We start from the raw sequence: 18,734 nt of genomic DNA on the forward strand, positions 1-18,734 counted from the left end.
AGGCCGTATCTCCCAGTCCCCAACCAGTTCTGAAGAATACCAGCCCTGTGAGATGCTCTGAAAGAAATTCCATGTTCAAAGATGGTGATGAATTCTTCATATCATTTGCCTCCTCTTAGGGACTGACTCATGTATTATCATTTTAAAGGCCCTGAAGAGTCCCCAGTAATAAAATCCATTTAACTTTTTTCTAACCAATCCTTTTCCAACACATTTGCACTGAGCTTTTCATTCATTTTGTTTGTTTTTTGGATACTATAATCATAGAGCACCCTTTGAGAACTAACCATTCATTAGGCAGGTAGGATGCTTCTACCATTAGTACAAGGTAAACCTTGTTCTTTAAACATAGATCAGTCCACAAACCCAGACAGTCTTCACATCATCTTCCCCATTAGCTAAAGGATCACAAAGAATCTCACCTGCATCCTGGTTATATAGACAGGCTTGTTCATTATTATCCAACTTGCTGTCTCATAGCAGGGTGGGATTGTCATCGACCCATCATAAGTAATGAAACTAGAGGTCTCTGGATACAGTTCCTCTATATTAAGTCCCTGTAGCAAATACGCATCATCTAGAGAAGAAAATCAGAAACACTTAAGAACTACGTTTCTTGAGGAAGTGCTGATATGGCTGATATATTTCCCATACTTTCTGGATTCCGAAAGACTGTATCTGTCAAGATAGGCTGCAATAACAGCCCTTCACATTCCCATCACTTGAAACAAAGAAGCTCATTTGTTGCTCACATACATTTCCAATCCAGGTGGGCTGAGGGCCACTGTTGTCTACACTCTGGGACCCTGGTTCATAGAGTAGCTGTTGCACAGCCCATTGTGAATTGCAATGATGGAGGGAAAAGTAAGCAAGGCTCTTAAATCTCCCATCCAAGAAATGGCACATGTCACTTCTGCTCCCATTTTGGTAGACAAAAAAGTCATTTGCCAAGGCTGATGTGCAGGGTGCAAGGAAATACACTTGGGCACTGGATACTGGTGAAGAGCAAGGTGGTCTACCAGAAGGACAATGAGAAGTGCCAAGTCCTTGGTTAGGATCCCCCAGGACCTGGACCTATAAGCATTGAAGTAATAGAGAAATGCACAATTGAAAGCTGCAGGCCTGTTGAAAAATTACAGGGTCACCATTCTCATTTATTGTTATTACTTAATTAGAAACTATAATAGAAGAATGTTAAAAAAAATACTTTTATGTAAAAAATTAATGAAGTCAAATCCTACCATGAGATTCAAAAGGTAAATTTAACAAACGATGTCACGTTTTGTGTATCTCCTCTCTGTCAGGCTCATGCAAACAGTCCTTTCTCTTATATCTACTTGAGGTATAAATATATCTTTTATTATTAAATATACCTCTTCATTTATAAAAGTGATATATATACCTATCAGATTATGTGGGAAAAAAGAAAAGAAGAAAACGACAATTGCAATCATATAAAACAATTATCATTAGAAATTTGTTGTTTTACCATCTATTTATTTTCTTCAGTGCATTGGTTGTGTTTTTACAAAATTCTGAGGTACTGGAGGTCTCAAATCTTCGTAACTTGCAATGAACTTCTTTCTCCCTCCCCTTTCCTCATGATCCCTACTCTCTTCTGTTTCTGCACTGCACTTTCTTTTTCCTGGATTGTAAAACACCGTACTTAGCATTCCTACTTCTCTGATCATTCCTTTTCAGGTTCTGTGGCTGGCTCCTGATTTCCTAGTAGCTTCTCTTAGTCTTGGAATTCCCTGAGGCTCAGTCTGAGGTGCTCTTCTTTTCTCTCTCATCGTCTGGTAGCCCATCTCCACCCACGGCTTCAACTGCCCTCCTGTACTCCAGAGGCCAGGTCCATGTCTCCAAAGGTACCACATGCCCCGGTGTGCCATGAGTGCCCACCATCTTGATGATCCAGGTAGCCTGGAGCACATGTGGCAAGGACCCAAACCTGGCTGACAGAGGAATGAGACTGGCTTCCCCAGCTCCCCTGGATTTATATATATCCTCTCATCCACACATCCAGCTCCTGGTCAGACAAGACTTACTCCTCAGTGATTTATATACTCTCTCAAGTACAGTATAGGGCATACATTGTGGTAAAAGATCAGTAGGGCAGATAGTAAATCCTCAGTGACAAAAAATTGAGGATCAGAGAGGTGGAGTAACCTGCTCAAGGTCACAAAGCTAGTTGGTGCCTGCAGAGTGGGAACTGGAACATAGCTCTCCTGAGCTCCAGACCAAGGTTATTCGTTCATTCACTCATTCAACAAATACTCATTGACTACCTCTTTGGGTTGGATGTAGGGTTAGGTGCTGGGAATAGAGCGATGAACAAGACAGATGCAGTACTTGCCTTCATTGAGCTGAGAAGAAGACAGTCAGAGGCAAAATGAATACACCTAGACTATGATGTCAGGAGGTGCTAAATGTGCCTTGGCTTGGCCTGCACGTATGTGCTGATCCCGAGCAGTAATGCTGCTAATCTGTTTTCCCAGGTAAAAGTCTCCTCCCTGCCCTGTCTCTTCCTCCAGAAACTCCTAACTCTACTTTGTCTTACAGAAAAAGAGCCATCTTTGCCAAGTGAAACTGGAATAGCAGTGCTTCATTGCTTGTCAATTCCATTAGAAACAAAGCAACGGGGCCAGTGTTTTGGAATGATGTAAGTAAATTCACCGTCTGCCTGTCCCATCCCACCCTGCCCCTGCAAGCGTCATACGACCCCGATGGGGACACCGAACCTCCCAGAGCTTTGCCCATGTACTGTCCATGAGGGAGAGGGCTCAGTCAAGCTGGGTTTGGAGAACAATCCCAGGAAGAAGGACTTTCTGTCACTTTCCACTGAACATTTCTGACCTTAAATCAAAAACAACCAGGCAAGCTAAGCTGGCTGAGCCCAAGAGAGAAGTAATGACAGGAAACGGCTGAGCCGGGTCTGCACTGTGGCCTGAGTGGTCAGGTGCTTCCCTGTGCTGTGATGGTCCCTGGCAGTTAGTTCAGGCTCCAACACAACAGGCTGACGTTGGGGATCCATCATTTGGCTCTGTTAATTAAGCTCCTGATAAGTGTCAAGCGCTAAGCCAGGTATAGGTGAGTAGGACATAATTAAGTGAACGCAGCAAGGAGCAACAGAGACAGTGATATATATCCGTGCAGGGCACATTGTCCCAGGTTGTCAGTTTTGTCTGGGGGTGGGACTCAGGAAAGGATTAACCAAGGAGCCGACATGAACAGCATCTTGAACGATGTGGAGATAATCAGTGTGTGGCTGGCAGAGGCATGGAGTGTCAAGGGCGCTGCAGACAGAGTCATGTCGGAGAAAGAGCTAAGGAAGTATAGAGAGCCGTGTATACTTGGGCACAGCTTCGTCAGGGGTGGCTGTAGGGGGAGGAGCAGGGCTGGTGGGGTCAGCACAGGCCACACCCCAATCGCCCTTGTCTGCACTGTTGGGAGTTTGGGTTTCATCTGGTAGGCAGTGTTGAGCCACTGAAGGGTTGTAAGCAAGGGTGCAGCATGATCAGATTTGCACTTAATGAGGCCTGCGCTTACCGTGATTTGGCCTGGAGATTAACACAGCGAATGCGAGAAGGAAGCATTCTGTACATTTTTATTAAAGGTCAATGTGATTTGTTTAACCAAGCTTGCATGCAGAGCATATTGGGTACTCCAGCATGCTGCTATTATTGCATTTTATTTTATTCGGGCAGTGGGGAGGAGGGAAGGACAGAGCAGTAGAATGAGGGGCATTGCAGGCATGACTAGAGTAAAGAAAAAGAACATTTGTATTTCTCTGAAACAGTAACGAACGTCTTTGTTGCATCCATGTTTGGGGAAAGGGTATAGTGGTGGTGGTGTCGGGGGCAGGCTGGGAGCAAGGGGCAAAAGGTCATATGTGCAGATTTTTCCCATACAGCAGGATACCAAGGTGTGTGTTTCCATCATTTTATTTGTACCTCCCACATCTGCCCCCCTACCAGACTTTATCCACCATGGAGTTTCCTCTTTGCCCAAATCGCTGGCTAGATGCAAGCAGTCATAAGAGAATGTGGGCAGCTTCTGCCTTCCCACAGCCCTCGCTTATCACTCTGTTCTTTCCACAAATCTTGCTAATATCCATAATTAGCTTGTTGTCCTTTTTATTTCCTCTCGCCATAGAACGTGGAAAGACACAGTGGTAGAGTGTGAGCTTTGGGCTCAGAAATGAGTTTGAGTGCTGCCTCTGCTGCCTGCTGTATGCGTGACGGAGGGAACGCAGGTGACCATCTGTGCCTCAGTTTCCACATCCGTAATGTGCAAGTGACTGGACTGCTTGCCTCACAGGGTTGTGAGGAACAAATGGGATCATGCTTGTCAAGTACCCCGCACATAGGCTGGGCCACGGAGAGCAGTAAGGAAGGCTGGGGAGCACTGATGTCACTTCCCTTTGCCTGATATGTCCTTGTCCAGCCTCCGCAAGACGTCTGGATGGTGCCTTCAGTCCCTTCTTCTTTTATTGCATCTACTGAATTGGCTGGAAAACAATTATTTACCCATTTGCCTTTCCCCACCAGGCTGTGACCCCTGGAGAAAAGTGTCTGCATCTTTTATCTCTAAACCCCAGCCACAGTGTGGAGTCCACCACATGGCGAGTGCTCAACAAATACTGCTTGAATGAACGAATGAAATGATGTCTGCAGCAGCACCACCTACTGGTGGTGCTGAGCAGAACTTAAGGGAAGAAGAGGCAGCAGCATCATATAATGATGTGGACACATCTCTGCAGCTCCAGTCCATGCCATTAGATTAAATCCATGCTGCCTGTCACCCTCCACCCTTCCCCATAGGTCACACCCCAAGATACTGGAGTAAGACGACTTTCCCCCCTTTCCTCTTCTACATGGTATCCCCATCATCTACACCAAACATACCCGCACCCCCATATCGACATTGCTGAAATTGGTGTGCACTGAACATACAGTGCTTATCCTCACGGCTCTCCAGTCTGCTTCAAAAGCTGCCATTCAATCAATACATTGGCATTTGTGAACCAAGAGCACAGGTCTCTCCTGCAGGCTACCTTTTTACATCTTCTTATTTCCATCAAGTCTTGCTTGGTGCATTTGGTAGGATGGAGGAGGTTGTAGGACCAAAGGAAAGAATATGGGCAGAGCTGGTAGTTTTCTCCTCCAGTGTCAAGGCATGCTGAGGTGGCTTCCGTGGCTGACCAGGCCAGACATTAATTGTTGTCATAGCTTACCTTATCTATGCAGCAGCCAGGAGAAAAAAATCATCTATGCAAGTCAAAGTTATTATCTGGAGGTTGCAGACAGAATGGGGTCTAACAACGAATGCACTGGAAGCCTGATTCTGATCTAGACATTCACGACTACAGATTAAGGAACGACAGCAAAGACCTAGAGGAGGGCAGAGCTGTTTGTGAAAAGAGAGACAGGAATTTGGGGTGAAGTCAGAGGTCAGCGGGGATGACTATACATACTTCTGCTTGTTTAAATGCATTTATTGAGAGGAAATGAAGGCAGAAGTTCAAATAAAGTTTCATGGAGAGTTTTATATGGAAGTCTTATATCTTTACCTAGCTATCAATATCCCTATCTATCTGTCTGTCTGTCTATCTATCTACCTCCGCCTCTCTCTCCCTTCCTCCTTATCATTTGAGAAAACAGCTTATATAGGACAAAGCCCTGGGCTTCAAGTTAGGAGCTCTCATTCAAGTCTAAGTAACTCATAGTTCCTTCACGGGTAAGTCACATAACTTCTCATTTAGGGGGCACTGAACTTTCCTGAATAATTGTTAAGGTCTTCTTCATGTAAAAGAATTCTATGGATCCAAAAACATGCTTCAACCTAAGCTTTACCTTAGGTAGGTCAAATTTTTGGTAGGACAGTGTTGTAATTTTTTAATGTGTTTGCCACATCTTTACAGTACAGGAAGACCTCTTAGATAACCAAAAGGCATACAATATTTACGCAAGTTTATAGTCTAATTTTATTCTTTCAAACGCTTGTAGAAGTTGACAGCTATACCTCTGATTTTATGACATTACTCTTGCTGAACCTATGATTTATCTTATACTGAGTTCTTAGTTATAAATATAACTCCCAAGTTGCTTTTTTTTTTTTTTTTTAAAGAGTAACACCCTAAGATGAAATGCCGAGGACTCATGGTGGAGGAGTGCTTCCTTCAGCCTGTGCCTCCACGGTGGCCTCTGTGCAGTGCATCACGCTTTCCTTTGTGGACCGCTGATGAGATTTAATGTTGCCTGCTTCCTGCTTATGAAGTCACAATTCAAAGAGAACGACGCGACTGTGAAATGGCGCGGCAATGTCAGAGATCAATACGGTACTTGCTTCTGATCGATATGAAACTATTTGGCAATTTTCTCACATGGAATGATATTTACCCTTGTAATCTGAGGCAAATTCAACTTAAATGAAAAAAAAGGCAATTACTAAAGATTAAAGTCATATGATTTTTTGTTTTACACCAACAATAAATGAAAAAAACGTGCCTCGGAGAATTGGATTCGGGGAGGTAAGCAGCTCCTTTGCTGTGCCTCACTGGATTGAGTTACAACTTAGCAGCACGAGAAGTGGTGTGCTGCATTTCGCATTCTTTGAAAACATTTCCAAAGCCATTCCTTTGAAATGAAAGTACAAGTTCAATTAAGTATAGAGAAAGGCTGGGGGAGCAATATGCTTCAACTCCCCGGCGATGGTTCATCACGGTTAGCGCTGCGCCTCGCGGAGGAGCCGGCGCACAGCACCGCCCAAAGCACAGGAGCTGCGGAGGCTGTTACAACTTGGTCTGTCTTTGCCTACACATTCATTCGTCTCTTAGCTAGGGGTAGGGGTAGGCAGCTAAAACAGACAAGACTGGAAAAGATCTTTTAAGGAATATTTATGGTGTGTCAAAGCACCGTGTTTAAAAGCCTTCCTGCAGGGTTGCACGGGTGTTTCAGTGGGAGAATTCTCGCCTTTCCTGCGGGAGACCTGGGTCAAGTCTCAGACCACGCACCCGCACCTCTGACCCCACCGCCCCAGAAGAAAACAAGACTTCCTCCAAATGCCTTGAGTCAGATGTCTGTTCCTCTGAGGAATATATTAAGACAATACCCAGATCTTTAAAAATTTGGAATTTTAAAATCCTTTGGACACTTAACTGCACTGAAGTTCCTCACTGTATTTACCGTCTAGAAAATTAGGCACGTGAAACTGAAGGAGAATGAAGCTACCAAAATGATACACTGTTCTAGGACGTTGGAAGATAGCGTGCATTTATACGCAATGTTCCAATAACTACTCCCTCTTACCCATTTAAGAAGGTTCTTTGCACTCCATTACTCATTGGTTTCACCACTTGAATATATCATAAAATCTCTTTTTTAAAAATAATGCCCTCTGGGTAGAAATGCTAGCTCAATGAAATCAGGTAGATAGTAAAAAGATAAGGATGTTACCTTTTGTGTAATTGGGCTTCTGTGCCCACTAATTAATTAACCCAAGCAAAACGGAGGAATATTGGCATTATTCCAATGTAACATGTTGAAAAATAAAATACTTCTGAGTAAATTACCAATATCTCCTCCAGAAAATTCATTCAGAAAATCCATTTTTTAATGTCATGATTTCAGTCTTGACCCTTAATCTGTTGAAGGGGAATTTAACTTTAATAAAATGGATTTTCTTTAGAAGACTTTCTAAATTCAGCCTGAAATTAATTCAGGCTGGTCTCTTCCATTGTCAGTCTCAGTTAGTGAGAGTGCTTTATAAGCCTACCTCTTAGATGTATGAAATCTAAGCTTTCAAGGAAAGTAGTAGAACCCCATTTAGCCGTAACCATCACTGCGCAGATTCATGTGCAAGAACCGTGCTTCGTTTAAGGTAAGCAAACCGTGTTGCCTGCATGACTTGTACTTATACACCTACAATATAACTTTTTGAGCACCATAGTGACCTGCCTTCGCCCCTCAGGAGGCTGGATTTGCCCACCATTTCCCTTAGGACCAAGCCATGTTTAATTAAGGGGAAGACAGGAACTCAGCTTTGTTGTATACCTAGTTTCTATCAATCATTGATTAGACACATATTACCTAATGTAATCCCACTCAACCCTCTCAATATCAGCATTAATATCCTCATTTTACAGAGGAAGAAACTGTATCTCAGAGATGTTAATGTACTTGCCTCAAGTCACACAGCAAAGGAAATGGTAGAGCGAGGATAAGAACCCACTTCTATTCCCTAGAACACACTGTCACCATCACTGTGGTATTTGGTGTTCCCAAATTCCCAGTCATCTTGGCAAGATTCTTCTTCTTTCTTCTTTTTCCAATTTCTTGGCATAGATTTTCTTAACCCTCTCCAAAGAATGATTTTGCACTATTCCCTTTTTTTCCCCCTTAATCCTTCAATCCATGCCCAATCCTGCCAAATGGACTGTCCCTAATAACTACCATTCTGTGGTGATTTTACTCCATGCTTGTGCTGAGCCCTCACCCTCACCCTTCAGCTAGCTGATGAGACAGCTACAGAGGAGGCCTCTTCCAGGGTGGGGTTTGTCAGATAACTTTAGAAACGCTTTGCAATCATAGGTCTTAGGGATTTGAGCTGCCCTTTCAAAAGCAAGGAAATGACTAAATGCCTATTTAGTCCTACTGCCAGGATTTTCATCCAGGTTTAGAAGCCATCTGGATGCTGATGACTTCCACAATAGTATCTTCAGGCCTCTCTCCTGAAATCCAGACTCACATATCCAGCGGCCCACTCAACACCTCTTTTTTGGATGCCTAAAAGGCATGACAAGTATGACATGCTCAAATCTTTGATTCCCTCCTTTCCCACAGATCAGCTTCATCCACAGTCTTTCCCATCTCCGTTTATGGAAACACCTTCCTTCCAGTTGCTCAGGCTGAAAAGCTTACAGTCACCCTTGAGTTCTCTCCTTCTCTCATATCATTCATCTGATCTTTTCAAGAAAACTCTTGGCTCTCTGCCTTCAACATATCTCCTTCATCTTCTGCCTTCAACATATTTCATACCACCTCCGTCACAACAGCCTGGTGATGATTGTCATTGCTTCAGCATTTGGGTTGCTGCAATAGCATTCCAATTTTCGTGCTTGCCCCTCCAAACTCTGTGAGCTGAGTAACCTGCATGAGCCTTTTGTTGGGTCATGTTGCTCTCTTACACTGGCTTCTGATAACAATGGACTACAACAAGCTTTACCTGATCTGTTCCTTCTTTACCTCTCTCACTCTGTCTTCTAATCTTTTCTTTGCTTCCTGATTATTCTGAAACAAGCTAGGCATGTGCTCACTTTGATGCGGTTGCAATGGCTCTTTCCTCGACCTAAAATGCTTCCTACTTCGGCACCTTCTTCCTCTCAGATGGCTAGAGTGGTCAGGCTTGAGTCTTCCTTACCTTGAGGTTTTCCATTCATGGGAGAGAAGTTTTTCACCTTCTTTATGAAGTTTGGCTTTGGTCACGCTATTTGAGATTTCAACTTTCTCCCCATCCATGATTCCTCTAACTCTTCCTCTGTTTTGCCCCCTTAGCACTTATCATCTTATAACATAATATATAATTTACTTATTAAGTTTGTTGTTTGTAGTGTCCCCCCATGTTGCAATACAGGCTCCCCAAGCATAGAGATTTCCATCTGTTTTATTCACTGATATATCTCTAGCACAAAAGCACCTAGGACAAGTTAGCTGCTTGATAAATATCTGTTGACTACATTGAAGCACAGACCCTCAGGACTGGAATAGGCCCTGGAGCAGGCAGAGGTCTAGCCCAAAAGGGAAGAGGAGCCTTCCCATGTGGTCCAAGATGGCCAGGGCGCTGCTTCAGATGTCCTAGGCAGTGCAGGAGTACGGGTGGTAAAGGAATGTTTATGGAGGGGTGGAGGGAACACATTTTATGAGAACCGTCACAACATCCAGGCTGTGGTCAACAGCATTTCATCATCTGGATTGCTGCAGTTATCTCCCAGCTTTCACCCTTGCCCCTCTATAGTCTGTTCTCAACAGAGCAACTGGAGAGATCCTTATGCCAGCAGGTCACGTCACTCTCTGCTCAAGGTCTTACACTGGCTTCTCATTACAATGGCCTTTAAGGGGAAGACTGATGGGGGAAGACAGGCCCCATACTAGATCCAATCTCTTTGCTTTTCCTGGTTACTATACATGCCAACAATGGCAGTGCCACCGTGTGCCTCTGGGTGACTGATTTCCACTGGAAGTCTCATGCCAAGGGCCCGGCATGGGTTGCAGAGAGCCTAGGCCAGGATGAGTCTGAACTGTCAAAGCACTCATGGACTCTCTGGTTAGTATATGTCTCTTCCAAGCGAATGGAATGCAAGTAGAGATAGCTCTTTAAACCAGACCTAAACTGAAACTGATAGAAAATAGGTCATTTCCTGTAATGTGAAATGATCATATTACAACTTATTGTAAGATCTCAGAGCTAGGTTTTTCTTGCTCCTCAGGGAAGAGGCATGGCAGGTAGGAAACGGTAAGAAGGAGCCTGGAAAGACCTATGTTTGAATCCTTGCTTCCACAATGAAAGAGTAGATTATTGTTCAGCAAATGATCATTTCCTCCCCAGCCCCACCTCCATGGGAGGATTTTGATGTTGGGCTTGGCCACATGATTTGCTTTGGCCAAGGGAAGATGGACGGAAGTGACGAAGCGTGAGTTTCAAACTGAGGGCTTACGCAACAGGAGATGTTTCCAGACTCCACCATGAGAAGTACTTACCCTGGGCATCCTGATCCCAGGAAAATGAGAGCTGTCTGGAGCTGAGCCACCCAGCAAACTTTTAGCCATGCAGCTCAAAGTCGTGACCCACAGATGCAGCAGTGAGTAATCAGTGCTATCTGTTGAATGCTTGTTGCTTACGTGAAGTTGCTGACATATACAACCGCTTACTAGGTGTGTGTCCTCAATCACATGACTTCACTTCTTGGAGCCTTCGTTTCCTCACCTTTAAACTGGGGATAATACTTGTGCCCACTTCAAAGCGAGGTGCTTTGTAAGCAGCAGAAAAGGGACTGTGTGGAGAGCACTTTGCAAAGAGCTAGAGTGTGGAAAGCGCTCAGTGAGCATCACCTCCATATTCCTGAGGCTTCAGCATGTCACAGATGGGACCCTGCAGCTACACGAACAGGGCAGTGAAGCATGCTGTGTGGCGCAACTCTGGGCAATTGCAGCAGAACCGGGAGAAGGGGAGAGGGCTGGACGTCGGGTGTCCCTGGGTCGTGTGAGGTGGCGGGAGGGCAGTGTGGTTTCTCTCTGCCTGACTTAGAAGTACAGAAGCAGGATGTCCTGATAGGTGTCCCTGAGCAGATGGTATTGTCTTCATCTTGGTGTGAATTCATGAGTCCACGCCAGCATAGCCTGCTGTCTCTTGCAGAGCTGCTGGAGAGATTTCCAGACGTGTGTCTTCTGCCCACTGGTAGTGTCCTAGTGAGTGACTTCAGAAACCCCCCTCTTTGGCTGCTAGCCACCCAGCCAGCCACCCACAGACTGCCCGCCTCAAGGAGTTTAGCCGGAGGCACAAGTGCTCTGGGGTCCCTGCTGAGCAAATCAATCCCTTTCTGCCAGTGTCCTTGGCATGGTGCATGTCTAGGCCATTCTGTGTATAGGGCCACCATTATCCCTGCTGTGTCACTCCCTGCAGGGATGTGGTAAGGGTTGTTACTTAGGGATGCCTCTGTTATTCCAGGCCCGAGAAAAATACCTGCTATTAGAGGGCCTAAAGTGCTTATCTCTCTTTGTCTTACTTCAGCTCTCATTTCTTTTCCCCTGGCCCTGCCAGGCATAGATTGTGAGGGAAAGAAGGAGACAGGGTGCTCCTGCTCCCTTTTATTTGCATTTCTAGGGGTGCGTCTCTAGAGATGGCATGGGCATTTCTTCAAATGTGCTGCCTGTCCACGCATAAACTCCTTAGCTGGGTGTCAAGACCCAGCTGTAGACCATCTTCCCTGCCACTCCTCTGTCCTCTCACTGCCACCCAGGAGACCACACATTCCTCCCCTAACACAGCCTCTCACCCGTGTTTATCGGGTATGAGGTCAGGCACTGAGAAGAAGAGATGATGAAGATAGAGTTTCATTGAATTTTCCACAGTCCTTTCAATGCTGTCTCTGCTGGGGTACGTGCTGCTCCCTCCGTCTGGAATGTCCTCCCGTCCTCCCTCCCTCCTTTCCCTTCTCTCTCTCTTTCTCTCCCCTCACTCCATCTCTCCTTCTATCCCCCCGCCCCCCACACCTTTTCTTCTCTTCCTAGTAAATAGTTCAGTCCTTCTTTGGCACCTGCTTTGTGCAACATTCCCACATAATTATAAACAGATCTGGTCATTCACTTTTATGAAACCCCAACAGGTTCTGTTCCTATTTCCAACCCTGTTTGCTACATAAAACCTGATTTACTCTGGTATGTCCGTTCTCCTCACCTACAGAGTGAGGACCCTCGTGGGCAAGAAATGTGTCCTATCGATTATCTCCCGGCACCCGGAGTCCTACATCAATATCTGCAGAGTGAGGGAATGAACAAATGAATGGAGGTCCTGGATTTTCACAATGCTCTCTACTTCAGCTATTGCTAAAGTGTGCTCTTCTCAGACCTGACAGGGGCGGCATTCAGCAGGGACACCTCCTTAGAAATCAATGAAGTTGAAGTTTTACTTCGCCACAAAACTGTCATCTGTCATTGGTCCCAACAAGATCTGTCACCCTGTCGTCCGGCCCCCTGGAATCAACACCTGCTCTTAAGGAAGGCCCCCTTCCCTAGCACAGCCCATGCGGATGCTTTCATCTTTGGCAGCAGCCACATCAGTTAATATTTACTGACCCGATGCTGGGGCGGGGAAGAAAGGCCTACCAACGATTGACTCTGCAGCTGGCAGTCTGTGACACTGCGTGTTGGGACTTAATGTGCAATTTCATGGCTTTTCATGGTCTCTAAACTGCAAATTCAAGATTATTAGAAAACGTTTTCCTTAATTTTCATGCTTTTTTTAATCAAAAAGTTAAACGAATAATCATCTTTTATGGGGAGTTATAAAATGTGCTATTTACAGAGGAGTACAAAAACTCTCCCTTAGATGAGCAATCTAAGTGTGTACTTGGAGAGAACTCTGTAGGAATATGGATGAGGAAGGGCGGAATTCATTCTTTGAGGCGATGTCTGTCTAGGTGGTGTTTGATTCTCCAGGTCCATCCATCACGCTCCCTCCCCCAGACCTCACTAGGTGCCTGTCATGGGCAGGTGCTCAGGAAATGTTTGTTGAATGAACGAGGGGAGGATTCCCTGTATTTTCCCTCTAGCAGTCCAAAGAGAGACCTGCAAACATTCACTCTGTCTTTTCATATCATCATGGAAGGTGGAAGTAGCAGACACAGCTGAGCCCCTTGCTTGGTGAAGGACACCCCAAGGGTACATAGGGGTATTAGAATGCTTGCATGCTGTTTTTCACTTCCGCTAAAATCACTGTTTATCTATTACTTGATTCAGAATCCTAGACCTTGAAGGACCTTGGGAACCTTGAAGTTCAACTTCACTTTACAGGAGTTTAAACAGAGGCTCCAAGTGAGGAAGCCCCTTGCCTAAGGACAATGTCAGGACTTGAATCCTAGCCCCTGCTCACTCTCAAGTATACATTTTTTCATCTAGACTTCTTTCATCTCTTGGCCTCTGCTATTTCTCATAACTTTTCCCAAATCCTGCAGCTCTTGGGATCACTATGGATGAAATCCTTTTTCCTCTTACCCTTTAACTTTGTACTCTTCTCTCTTTTCTGCTTAAGGAACCTGGTGGTAAAATAAAAGCAAAAATGAAACAAAACTCTGGAAGCCTAAGGAAACTGGACCGAGTCCTCTGGATTAGTGGGTCACACATGGGAATGAAGAAAGATGCTGCCCCATTTCAGCCTGGAAGGCAGATCCAGAGAAACAGAGAGGAAGAACTGGTCCAGCTGAGGGCCACTGGAAGTGTTGAGGTTGGATCCAAAGTATCTGATGGATGCTTTTCCAATCATGTAATTGGCAAAAACCCAAATGTGGGCCAGCGGACATGGCTGAGTTTGTCAGCAGGCAGTATCCCCCAGCTTATTATCAATCCACGGGATAACAATGGCCACCGTTATCATAATCATTATCGCCTTAGCCAGGCATGGATGACAGTGGCACCCAGGGACATCTCTCTGAAATGAGTCGCTTCTTGGCCAATCTTGACTTTCCTGCATGACTTTCTGCGAATTAAAGGATCATGAAGCTGAAAAGGGGCCCTCAGAGATCATCAGTCTGGCTTCCTGCCTTCAGACAGGACTAACCTTTATAGAATAGGTGCTGTATAGGAAATTGAACCGAACTTACTTTTATATGTTATTCTTGTGATCGTATCTCTGTTGAGCATTCGATTAAGAAATGGATTTGATGAATCAGAAACCTAGGAGAGAAAAGAAAATATTAGTGACTGTGCAGTACTGTTCCAGGATAAACATTGCCTCCAGCATTCATTTATTCATTCACATGTGCCTCACACTGTGATGGCTGGAAATCCAGAGATGCAAGATACAGACCCAACTCTCAAGGAAACTCCAGGTGAGAGAAAGAAGACAGACGAGTAGATAAATTGTCATAATATAGCATGAAGAGTGCTATGTTAGTCACTAGAGAGGAAGCACCACTCACCTGAGGAATCTGAGCAGTTAAGACTGAAGCCGGATCTTGGAGGAGGGGTGGAGGTTCAAGCATTTGGTTGTAAGTGTGGAGAACGGGGAAGGGCAAGGAAAAACTTTCCATATAGAGGATTTGCACACACATGAACATGAAGGAGTGAAAACAAGGCATGCTTAGGAAACTGAAGATATTTCCTGACAGTGTGGGAGAAGGGTGGAAGATGAGCCTAGAGAGGCAGGCAAGGGGCTAACTCATGCCAGACTTTGAATCTCATGGCAGAACATAAACTGTATGCTGTAGGGATGGAGAATCATCAATGGGTTTTAAGCAGTGGGTAGGGAGTGACATGTTAGGAAGGGATATTTATCTAAGTAGAGCATGAGAGAGACAGAGTATCCAGAACAAAGGTAATAGGAAATGAAAAAATAACAAGTAATACAGAACCTTGTTTTATCACTGCGTATAAATTATATGAAATGAATATGTCATGTCATTAGTCAATCAAACTTTAGTCCATGCATCCATCCAATAAACATTTACTGAATGCCTATTGTGGGCCAAACATTGTGTGAGATGTTAGGGGATCAGTTCTCGTTCTATGCCCATTCCCTCATATCTCTAGATTCCTCCTTTGGGAGAGAATAAGCCAAACTTCAAAGGGTTTAAGTTGGAGAACTATCCTTTGGAGAGTGTGAGGTCCCCTACACAACTGTGTATGCTGTTTTCTTAACAACTCACTTTTAACTCAGCCTTTTCCAAGGTACCATTTTTCGTCCTACACATTTCTGTCCTACCTCGCTGCTCTGTAATTTATGCCTCAGCTGTTAATCGGATGTTGTGACACATCAACATTTTAAATCTGATTCATTCTGAGGGTTGGAAAAATTGCAGCAGATGATTATTATTATTAGATAAGCAACAGGTAATTTTAGTTTGGAGGGAGAACAGACTGTTTATTTTCCCTCCACCTGCCTGTCTTTCTAGCACACAGTTTCCTGGGTGTGCTCTGGTGAGACACATACCAAGGGGAGCTTGGAGAGTGACAGTGCTTAACAGAGGTGAACGTACACCCAACAGAGAAAAGTCCCAAATCAAACACTGCTATTCCCCAGAAGCTTCACTGCCAAATTCAACTTCTACTTTGACGTTCTCTTTAGCCATTTAAAAAGAGAGCCTGAAGAATACAAATAATAAAATTAAAAAGTAAAAAAAAAAAAACCCAAAAAAGATAGCTTGAAGTCTCCCAGGTTTTTTTCTGATGCATTCCAGGGAAAACAGAAAAGCCAATAAAACAAACAACCCCCCCCTCCCACTTTTCGTAAGGGTCACATCCCTTAACCAGATGCGTTGGGATCCTGGTATCCAGTGAGTCTGGGTAGTGCTAAAGTTGGAATCGGACCCTTTGGAGCTGATGAGAGATAACTGAAAAAAATTCCAAAGTACACGCAGATGATTTGTGGGCTTTAGTGTGTTGGCTGCGTGGGTGAGAGGATAAAATATGTACTTGGAATAAGTGAGCTTAAGTGGGAAGTTAATGGTGTGTGATTGAGTAGCAATTACAGCCAAATCTCAGTTCCCTGCGGTCATGGAAAGGGTGGGGATTAGTAGGGGAGACTGAGATAAATAAAACCCACAGATAACAAATCTCTTCTTTTAGCCAACAACTCCCAGGGCTTCTACAGCCCAGTTTTTGACTAGGGTGACATCTCTTGGGCTCAGGTGATCTGGATGTGGGGCCTCTCTGTTCCTCTCTACCTGGCAGGGAGCTGCAGAGGGAAGGCAGGAGGCTCAGAAGGAGGGAGGACACCTACCAGGGTTTGTACCCTGAGAGACCAAGGGCTTGGCTGGTTTCACTCCTGGGGACCAGTGCCCAGAAGAAGGCTGGCTCGTGTACCATGTGCAGTTGGTATTTTGGGATGGGTGGATGACAAGTTGCAGCTTGGAGAACTCACTGTGGCACAGCTGGGAGTTGGCTATGTCAGGCAAAGACAGAAATGCTGTGGCGGGTTTGAGGTCTGTCTAGCCAGAAGCGTCACATTTGCATCCCGGGAAGCCACACTGGCCGGAGCAGATGCAGGAGACCATCCTTTCCCTGGCCTCGGGGTCTGCGGCATGAGAGCCTCCCCCCGCACAGGGAAGCACCCGGGGGTGTGAGTCCTGCCCGTCAGTCAGTGATCTCAGTGGAGCCAGTGTTTCTGCAGAAGTTCGTGAGAAGCCCCAGGAGTCAGGCTGTTGAGGAGGTTGGCTTCCGGGCCATCAACCACCCTGTCAGCTGCCACACGCCTGCACGTCCACGATGACCTTCAGTGACTCAGGAGCCTTGAACAAAGTGAGACAAACTCAGGCACCGAGACTGAGGAGGTCAGGCGTGGAGGGCAGGCCGGTGGGAGCGACTCACGGGAGAGCTGGCGTTGGGAAAAAAGCACAGGGAAGGCGAGCCCCGGGCGCACACGACGGAATCCTGCGGCAAATCTGCAGGTTTCACCACCAGGACGGGAAAACAGGGACAAGGATGACAACAGTCTAGCCTTGAAAGGTGCGAGGCCCAGTGTTCCCCGTCATAAGGGGGACCTAGGTCATGATGGGGCAGGATGAGGGATACACAAGAACTTGCCCTGAGTTCATGGGTAGCCTGGGAGTAGGGGTGGGGGTGATATTTTCAGTTTTCTCTTTTTCCTCTCAATTACTTTCTCCAGCTCTGAGGCATGTGCTATGAATAAGGTAATGAGCATTAAAGCCAGGTAAGACCTGGGCTCCTTGTCGGGCTGAACTCTCAGGAGCTATGTGAACTTAGGTGGGATGCCCAAGAATCATTTCCCTCATCTCTAAAATAGGGACATTGATACCCACTTTATAGGCTTATTATTAAGGATTAAATGACAAAGTGGATGGAAAGCACATTTCACAATGCCTGGTATTCAGGAATCTATCGTGTATTATTATAGGGTTTGTGATGATGTCAAGAGATTTAGAGCAGAACCAATTTCCTTTGGGATGTCATATCAGGTGTTAAGAAAACATGGCAGCCTAAAAATATATCCCTGGCCAAAGGCCCCTTCCTCTACTAATTTCACATAGAAGAGTTTGGCATTGGTCAGGGACAGCCTGTTTGGACCACAAAAAGGCCTGAGCCAGGTAAGGGAGAGAAAGCTAAGAGGAGGTGTAGAGTCTCAAGAGGCTTGACCAGGCTGGTCAAGTACCTACTGCAAAGGTTGATGCCTCGGGGGAAGGGGAGGGAGAAATGCCCTGGGGCTGACCCGGGGGCTCATCCTCCTGAATAAGGATGTTGGCATCAGGAGATCTTTGTTAAAACTCCCTCCTGGAGAATACTGGGCTGCTATTGGTCATCTGCACTGGATTCCAAGTTCTGGTTGAGACTCTTCCTCTAATGGTCTGGCATTCTCAAGGGGCTTGTGCAGTGACTGTCAACTTTTGGAACTGCAACATATTGCTGTCTTCTTTTTCTTTCCCAGTTGGAAAAACCATTAAAAAATTAGCATTCTCTCACGTATTCCAAAATGTTGAAGGTAATCATTTCTTAACACATTAGAATTTGATGGGATGGACATTTTACTTTGTTTATGTTGACTGTTAGGGAGATGTAGGGCCTCCCTGGGAGGCCATAAAGTCAGCACTGGTGATCTTTGCTTCGTTTTACCCAGATGCTTATGAGGGAGAGTGAGCATGAGAGCAATTTTGCGGAAGCTGGAGGGAGCTGTTTCCTGCAGTGCCTGGAAGGGACAGCACTCCTACATTTCAATTGTATCTCTTTCCCCAAGGAGGTGCAAGCAGATGGATGGGCTTTTAAACCTGCTAGACATCAGGGAGCCACTCCCATCCCTTCTATTGCATCCTGTGATTCATCTGAATTTTAAGGGAGACCAGAAGCCTGTCTAGCACAGACATCTCCTTGGGCCCTGATGCTCTGAAATGGAGCTCACAGTTTTTGCATCTCTCTGAAGGGGACTTCAGTTTCCATAAATCTCCATGGCTATAAAAAGGACCACTCTGAAGCTTTTCTTGGACTTGGATATCATGGAACACCCCTTTCAAT

General features: G+C 45.3%; 1 protein-coding gene across 2 annotated transcripts in view; it reads right to left on the reverse strand.

The window, feature by feature from the left end:
• Positions 1-18,734, reverse strand: part of CA10 (carbonic anhydrase 10) — a 498,625-nt gene that overhangs the window by 3,713 nt on the left and 476,178 nt on the right. For both annotated transcript variants that reach the window (XM_077163066.1, XM_077163067.1), the window contains 2 exons: positions 14,375-14,447; positions 423-577 (listed from right to left, as the gene is read on the reverse strand). In XM_077163066.1, the coding sequence (XP_077019181.1) occupies positions 423-577; positions 14,375-14,447 (228 nt within the window). The remainder of the gene's footprint in view (positions 1-422; positions 578-14,374; positions 14,448-18,734) is intronic.

The sequence above is a fragment of the Tamandua tetradactyla genome, chromosome 6, assembly GCF_023851605.1.
Source record: "Tamandua tetradactyla isolate mTamTet1 chromosome 6, mTamTet1.pri, whole genome shotgun sequence".
NCBI lineage: Eukaryota > Metazoa > Chordata > Mammalia > Pilosa > Myrmecophagidae > Tamandua > Tamandua tetradactyla.